Here is an 8799-nt window from a genome sequence, read left to right on the forward strand (position 1 = left end):
AGTGTATTCTCCTATTCCTTGCTTTACCTCCTCATTGTATTACATCACATTTTGTGACATTAGCTTGCATCTGTAACTTGTTTATCCATTTTTCTAAACTACATATCTCTTCCTGAAATATTTTACAGTTGTTATCCTCATTCTTTATCAAACCTCCTACTTTTCCGTCATCTTTGACATTGAACTGCATTTTACATTCCCGCTAACGAAATTAGCGGCGGATGTAAACAATGGTAGTTGGCCGTGCGGCGGCTCATTTAAATGACCAATGCAGACTGCCCACCCTGATGCTGTGGAGGGTGTGGGCGGTCCGTCCCCGGCAATGGAGTCAGCTGCCTTTGCGCAGGTGCTGACGCTATTTTTAAAGGGCTTCCAGCCCTCCATTGCAATCTAAATATTTAAAGCTGTACTGATCTTAAAAAATTTAATAAATTGATCTTGACACTCTCCCACCTCCCTAATAACCATTAAATTAAGTACCTGCCCTCTCCTCCCAAAACACATACCTTGTGCACCTGGCATTCCCCCCCAAAGTTCATAAACTTTAAACTTTATCCCTTCCCACCATCCCCTACACCAATGAAAGGACTCTGACGCCGCTCCCCCACCTCCTGCACTGAAAACCTTACCTGCTCCCCCATCCCCACCAGTGTTCCGCCTCGGATCCCTGGACATGGACCCGAAGGCATGGGAGTGCCAGCCACCAGCTTCACTATTGCTTCGGGATGGACGGCAGGAGTGGGAAAGTAATATATTCGTTAATTAAAATGTATTTAAATATTTAAAATTTTGCTCCCATCGCTGAGCGGCAGGGGGTGGCCACAAGGCCTCGCCACTGCTGGCAATATTAGGCCGGGCCTTCCCAGTGTCGAAGCCCGTGGTGGGCCTCTGCCGGAGGCATTTTTGGGCCACCCCGCCATGACCTCCGGTGTCGGGGTGTCTGTAAAATTTAGCCCATTGTACTCCCAACGCTACAAAATTCTGTTTACAAAAGAGAAAGCACATGGAATTAGAAGCAACCTATTGACATGGGTAGGAAATTGGTAAGGGAGTAGGAGACAAATCGGGATAATGGGTATGTACTCCCATTGACAGGATATAACTAGTGATGCCCACCAAGCACCTGAACTGCATCCTCAACTTTTCAATTTTTTTTTATTCATTCATGGGAAGTGGGCATCACTGGCTATGCCAGCATTTATTGCCCAACCCATATTGCCCTTGAGAAGGTGGTGGTGAGCTGCCTTCTTGAACTCCTGCAGTCCATGTGGGGTAGGTACACCCACAGTGCTATTAGGAAGGGAGTTCCAGGATTTTGACCCAGCGACAGTGAAGGAACGGCGATATAGTTCCAAGTCAGGATGGTGTGTGACTTGGAGGGGAACCTGCAGGTGGTGATGTTCCTATGCATCTGCTGCTCTTGTCCTTTGTAGTGGTCGAAGTCGCGGGTTTGGAAGGTACTGTCTCAGGAGCCTTGGTGCATTGCTGCAGTGCATCTTGTAGATGGTACACACTGCTGCCACTGTGCGTCGGTGGTGGAGGGGGTGAATATTTGTGGATGGTGTGCCAATCAAGTGGGCTGCTTTGTCCTGGATGGTATCGAGCTTCTTGAGTGTTGTCGGAGCTGCACCCATCCAGGCAAGTGGAGAGTATTCCATCACACTCCTGACTTGTGCCTTATAGATGGTGGACAGGCTTTGGGGAGTCATGAAGTGAGTTACTCGTCGCAGGATTCCTAGTCTCTGACGTACTCTTGTAGCCACTGTATTTATATAGCTACTCCAGTACAGTTTCTGGTCAATGGTAGCCCCGAGGATGTTGACAGTGGGGATTCAGCGATGGTAACGCCATTGAATGTCAAGGGGAGATGGTTAGATTCTCTCTTGTTGGAGATGGTCATTGCCTGGCACATGTGTGGCGTGAATGTTACTTGCCACTTATCAGCCCAAGCCTGGATATTGTCCAGGTCTTGCTGCATTTCTACACGGACTGCTTCAGTATTTGAGGACTCGCGAATGGTGCTGAACTTTGTTCAATCATCAGCGAACATCTCCACTTCTGACCTTATGATTGAAGGAAGGTCATCGATGAAGCAGCTGAAGATGGTTGGGCCTAGGACACTACCCTGAGGAACTCCTGCAGTGATGTCCTGGAGCTCAAATGATTGACCTCTAACAACCGCAGCCATCTTCCTTTGCGCTAGGTATGACTCTAACCAGCAAAGGGTTTTCTCCCTGATTCCCATTGACCTCAGTTTTGCTAGGGCTCCTTGATGCCATACTTGGTCAAATGCTGCCTTGATGTCAAGGGCAATCACTCTCACCTCACCTCTTGAGTTCAGCTCTTTTGTCCACGTTTGAACCAAGGCTGTAATGAGGTCAGGGGCTGAGTCGCCCTGTCGGAACCCAAACTGAGTATCACTGAATAGGTTATTGCTAAGCAAGTGCTGCTTGATGGCACTGTTGATGACACCTTCCACCACTTTGCTGATGATTGAGAGTAGACTGATGGGGTGGTAATTGGTCGGGTTGGACTTGTCCTTCTTTTTGTGTACAGGACATACCTGGGCAATTTTCCACATTGCCGGGCAGGTGCCAGTGATGTAGCTGTACTGGAACAGCTTGGCTAGGAGTGTGGCAAGTTCCGGAGCACAGGTCTTCAGTACTATTGCCGGAATATTGTCAGGACCCATAGCTTTTGCAGTATCCAGTGCCTTCAGTCGTTTCTTGATATCATACAGAGTGAATCGAACTGGCTGAAGTCTGGCATCTGTAATGCTGGGGACTTCAGGAGGGGGCTGAGATGGATCATCAACTCGGCACTTCTGGCTGAAGATTGTTGCAAATGCTTCCGCCTTATCTTTCACACTGATGTGCTGGGCTCCCCCATCATTGAGAATGGGGATATTTGTGGAGCCACCTCCTCCAGTTAGTTGTTTAATTGTCCACCACCATTCATGGCTGGATGTAGCAGGACGACAGAGGTTAAATCTGATCCGTTGGTTATGGGATTGCTTAGCTCTGTCTATTGCATACTTTTTGTGCAGTTTGGCATGCAAGTAGTCCTGTGTTGTAGCTTCACCAGGTTGACACCTCATTTTGAGGTATGCCTGGTACTGCTCCTGGCATGCCCTCCTGAACTCTTCATTGAACCAGGGTTGGTCTCCTGGCTTGATGGCAATGGTAGAGTGGGGGATATGCCGGGCCATGAGGTTACAGATTGTGTGTTTGAGTACAATTCTGCTGCTGCTGAAGGCCCACAGCGCCTCATGGATGCCCAGTTTTGCATTGCTAGATTTGTTTGAAATCTATCCCATTTAGCACGGTGATAATGCCACACAACACGATGGACAGTATCCTCAATATGAAGGCGGGACTTCGTCTCCATAAAGACTGTGCGGTGGTCACTCCTATCAATACAGTCATGGACAAAAGCATCTGCGGCAGGCAGATTGGTGAGAACAAGGGCAAGTATGTTTTTCCCTTGTTGGTTGCCCCACCACCTGCTGCAGACTCATCTAGCAGCTATGTCCTTTAGGACTCGGCCATCTCGGTCAGTAGTGGTGCTACTGAGCCACTCTTGGTGATGGACATTGAAGTCCCCCACCCAGAGTACATTTTGTGCCCTTGCCACCCTCAGTGCTTCTTCCAAGTGTGGTGTTCAACATGGGGGAGTACTGACTCATCAGCTGAGGGAGGGCGGTAGGTGGTAATCAGTAGGCGTTTACCTTGCCCATGTTTGACCTGATGCCATGAGACTTCATGGGGTCCGGAGTCGATGTTGAGGACTCCCAGGGCAACTCCCTCCCTCCCTCTGTAGACCACTGTCCCGCCACCTCTGCTGGGTCTGTCCTGCTGGTGGGACAGGGCATACCTAGGGATAGTGATTGCAGTTTCTGGGACATTGTCTGTCAGGTATGATTCCGTGACTATGACTATGTCAGGCTGTTGCTTGACTAGTCCTTGGGACAGCTCTCCCAACTTTGGCACAAGCCCCCAGATGTTAGTAAGGAGGACTTTGCAGGGTCGACAGGGCTGGGTTTGCCGTTGTCATTTCCGGTGCCTAGGTCGATGCCGGGTGGTCCGTCTGGTTTCATTCCTTTGTATTGACTTCGTAGCAGTTAGGTACAACTGAGTGGCTTGCTAGGCCATTTCAGAGGGCATGTAAGAGTTAACCACATTGCAGTGGGTCTGGAGTCACTTGTCGGCCAGACCAGGTAAGGACAGCAGATTTCCTTTCCTAAAGGACATTAGTGAACCAGATGGGTTTTTACAACAATCGACAATGGTTTCATGGCCATCATTAGACTAGCTTTTTAATTCCAGATTTATTAATTAAATTCAAATTCCACCTTCTGCTGTGGTGGGATTCAAACCCATGTCTCCAGATCAATACTCTGGGTTTTTAGGTTACTAGTCCAGTGTTAATACGCCACCGCCTTCCCATAATATCTTCACCAATGACTTTGATGAAAGATTAGGGAGCTCTGTATCCAAGTTTGCTGATGGCACTAAGTTAGGTGGTACAGTCAGTAGTGTAGATAGGAGCAGAAAGTTGCAAAGGGACATGGATAAATTAAGTAAAAGGGTAAAACTGTGGCAGATGGAGTATGCTGTGGGGAAGTATGAAGTCACCCAGTTTGGACCTAAGAAGGAAAGATTAACATATTTCCTAAAGGGTGAGAAATTAGTAACTGTGGAGGGGCAGGTAAAATTAAGTGTCCATGCGCAGAAATCACTAAAAAGAAGTGAGGTGAAAGTTATGAGGCAGTTGTGTGAAACTCTGGTTGGACCACAACTGGAGTACTGCATTCAGTTCTGGGCATGGCGCCTCAGGATGTATATATTGACTTTGGAGGGGGTGCAGTGCAGATTCACCAGCATGATACCGGTGCTGAGAGAGTTAAATTATGATACCAGTTGCATAGACTCAGCTTGCATTCCTTTGAGTATAGACTTCCAATTCTTCTCTAATCAAAGCAACACCCGAAATGCATTTCCACAGCAAAAGAGAGAGGGTAAATTGGATGACAAGAGTTCTATTCTGCCAATCCCTCCTTGCTATTCTTGTGCATTTCCTACTGATTGGCACTAAATATTGTCATGTCGACTCTCTTAAGTGGGGAGTGTGGCGTGAAACAAGGAGCAGTTAGGAGAACAGGAAAATATAATTTAGATAGTGTTAGGAAAGTTGTGGATTTCAATTCTTCCTTATTATGATTGCAGTAATTTAGTCAGCTGGAGTTCCCTTGTTTGGTACTTTACTTCAGACATGAATGGTCAACATCTTCTAAAATACTGAATAAAGGAATTTTGTAAAAATGAATTCACACATCTGTTACTAAGATCCCACATCCCGATTTCAATTCATTACACTGTGAAAGTTCCCAAAATAATTAAGTTTTATTAAAACATTCTTGAGAAGGAAAGCTTTTGACCTGAATTTTAATCAAAGAAGTGCATTGAAACTCAGTTTATGAAATTCATTTTGTTCTAAATTTAAGAAATCAACCAGGGTTAAATCTAATTTAAAAAGTATTTTGAATAATGTTTGTTGCCACTTGCTGGTTTGAAGATATTTTATTCACTACTGTAATGGGTTCCTGGGACCAGGGGCCCATTGAAGTACAATTTTAATTCAGCCACTCTGGCGGCAAGCTGATACGCTTGCTGTGATGATGACTCACCTGATTGCCGACAAGCTGCAACTTGAGCAGAATCTCTCCATAATGAAGAGGGAGAGAATGAATAAAAAAGCAATTCAACCCTTCCAAAGTGGCTACTGCTGTGAAATGGCCTATGTTGGGCAGGTTAGCAAGTTCTATGTGTATTTCATGGAATATTAATATAGGATTCTTCCTACTGGGCGGGCCATAATAAAATTATATTTATTTAAACCAAAAATATATTTCCTTTGATTGGTTCAATATAAAAAATGAAAAAAGAACAAAATCTGGAGAGTCTCAGCCTATTCATTTCTTTTAATCGATAAAATTAATTAAAAAGAAATCATGAAGAACCTGCCTAATCCAAAATAACAATTAATGAAACAAATCTTTGGGGGGAATAACTGATAATCTCAGTGTAAAGTTTGCTGCTTCTTTACATTGAAAAACTGCTTTGATGCAAGGAAGAGAAATAAAATTTGTGGGCTTGGACTAAGTTTTGTTCCTTGTTTCATGCAATATTTTGACCACCTCAAATGATTGGTTTTCCAGCATTCAATCTCAATATTACTACTCTTGTACAAATGGATTTTGGCAAGGTGACTACAGTGGAGTGTAAAATTGGGTGGGTGGTCTGATCCAAATTGGCCCCTGTTTCCACCAGGTCAGTTGCTATAGAATTGGGGATTTGGTACCTGCATAGAGGTGAAAGTATTATTGTGCATGATATGTGCAGGCTTTGATATAGCATATTAAAGAAACAAAATGAACATTTGTGATTCCTTCTTTTGGCATGGATTCCAGAAGAAATGTATCATAGCAAACTGGGCAAGTCAAAGGCACAGTATTAGATCATTAATTTGCTTCACTGCAAACTCCTTTTGTCATTATGCAGAATGCATAAAATCTTGGATTGGACATTTACTTAAGTATATTATTTGTTTAAAAGAAAAAGCTATGGTCAAAGCCAACGATAATGAACGATAAATATCTCTGCCTTTGAAACAGATCATAACTCATGGGAAAGGTATCCCAGAAGTCTTGAACAGAGCTATTTATCAGATCTTGGTACTGACCAAGACAAATTCTCAATTCAACTCACAGCCGAATTGCACCTTCTGAATTAAGGTGCTTAATTCCACAAATGCATTGTACATGGCTTTATTTATTAACTGATGAGTTATTCAAACCGAATAATAATTTTACCCTTCCCTTTAGATCTGTGGAGCTGGAAGTTATTTTACCAATGTTGCCTTAGTTCAGGTACATAAACCAGGTAAGTACATTGCCATTGCCTGCTATTACACTGTACTAACTTGTAATGACTTAACAATAGCAACAAATTTTGTCTTTTCACTTTATTCACTGTAAGGCTTAGCAGATCTGAAGTTCTGTCTGATTGGAATCAAATGATTTACAAATGAGCTTGAATTTTAAGCCAGGGTATGCGCAACATGGTTTGGTGATGGCAATCTTGCCTCTGAGCTCTGAGTCAAAAGGTTGTGGGTCCAAGTCATACTCCAAAGATTTGAGCACATAATCCAGGCTGACACTCCATTGTAGTACTGCAAGAATGCTGCACTGTTAAAGGTTCTTTATTTCAGACACAACATTAAACTGAAGCCCCGTCTGCCCTCTCAGGTGGATGTAAAAGATTCCATGGCACTATTTTGAAGAACAGCAGTCCACATGAGGTCCTGACTGTATTTATCCCTCAATCAACATCATTAAAACCAATTATCTGATCAATATTTCATGGCTGTGGGATCTTCCTGTATACATAACACATAATGGCTGCAATGTTTGCTACATTGCAACGGTGACTACACATCCGAAAAGTGGATGCATTGGTGTAAAGAGCTTTCAGACTGAAAAGGCACTATGTAGATACAAGTTATTTAGTGTCAAGTACCTTAATATCTGTATTTTGTTTTCTTGAGGTACTGAGACTCATTTTGTAAGGCCCACATATAATCCCTTCACGTGGCTTTTCAAATTGGTCTCCTGCCCCAACTACACATATGAGGTAATGAACTATTTTATCATTTTATTTTATTAAATCATTTGGCTGACTGCTGTGGACTGATTTGAATAATAATACACGCCAAACCCATATAGCCTACTATCACAATATTAGAGATGGTTAAATGTACAGCTAAAAAAAGTATTCTCGTTACCCTGCAAAATTAATCTGTCGAAGCATAAAACACCAAAAAGTGGCAGAAACAGAATCACTGGTACCTGGATCAAAGACAAACCTCCCTGTAAGCTGTTGTTCAGCCTCTTTTTCCCTTGAAGCTCTGATTTTCCTTCCACCCAATTTTGAATGCCGGATCCCAAGTCCGATCAAATGGTACCATGTCCAGCATTTGAACAGGGCAAGTGTGAGAAGGTGTAACCAGCAAATTCCCACACCTTGCACCGCCAAAATCTGCCTTGGGCAGGAAGTAGAAAGACCATATATCTGTTTTTTTTACCAGTTGAGGCAGCAGAGGAATTTGTATGCTTATTCTGGAAAAGTTTGGAAAGCATTGGTATCTGTAGGTCAGACCTGTGCTGCTTTATAACGTAAGTTAATTATGCTCTCTTACTTGTTGCAGATGGGAACCTGGGTTAGTTTCACTGTTATGACCCAAACACTTCCAGGTATAGCAAAAAAAACTATTCACTTATAGTGCTAATGGATTATAAGGCATTTTAACGCAGAAAAGATTTGCATATGTGTCAATAATCAATTACTTTGTTTTCTTTTTAGTTGCTGTCTTTGCTCTGATGGTATCTCTCCAGCTGATTTTCTGGGCTAAAAGGAAGCATTGCAAATATCAGAAAGATTTTAAAAATTATCCCAGCTACAGAACAGCTATGATCCCATTCATATTGTAAACTCCTGAAGTCGGTGGTGTAGGTGACTTTGCGCGATAGTTAAAACAGGTGCCTATTTTATATCTCTCCTGATTGACTTAAATGAAAATAAAAATGGGAAATAAGTACAAGAGGGGCCAGAAATTGCTGGAAAAAGCAACAGTTTAAATTGTGAAAATGCAGTAACTTCATGAAACTCATGAGGAAGTTGAGGAAGCTGCCGTTATTGCGAATATAATGACAGAGCAGCACAAATGATCCAGGAACTTGTA

General features: G+C 43.2%; 1 protein-coding gene across 1 annotated transcript in view; it reads left to right on the forward strand.

Annotated features, from left to right (window-relative positions):
* Positions 1-8548, forward strand: part of LOC137368742 (trans-2,3-enoyl-CoA reductase-like) — a 202532-nt gene extending 193984 nt beyond the window's left edge. The window contains exons 9-12 of the mRNA XM_068028931.1: positions 6884-6941; positions 7606-7691; positions 8266-8311; positions 8421-8548. Of these exons, the coding sequence (XP_067885032.1) occupies positions 6884-6941; positions 7606-7691; positions 8266-8311; positions 8421-8548 (318 nt within the window). The remainder of the gene's footprint in view (positions 1-6883; positions 6942-7605; positions 7692-8265; positions 8312-8420) is intronic.
* The last annotated feature ends 251 nt before the right edge of the window (positions 8549-8799 follow it).

This window comes from Heterodontus francisci, chromosome 4 (assembly GCF_036365525.1).
Source record: "Heterodontus francisci isolate sHetFra1 chromosome 4, sHetFra1.hap1, whole genome shotgun sequence".
Classification (NCBI taxonomy): Eukaryota; Metazoa; Chordata; class Chondrichthyes; order Heterodontiformes; family Heterodontidae; genus Heterodontus; species Heterodontus francisci.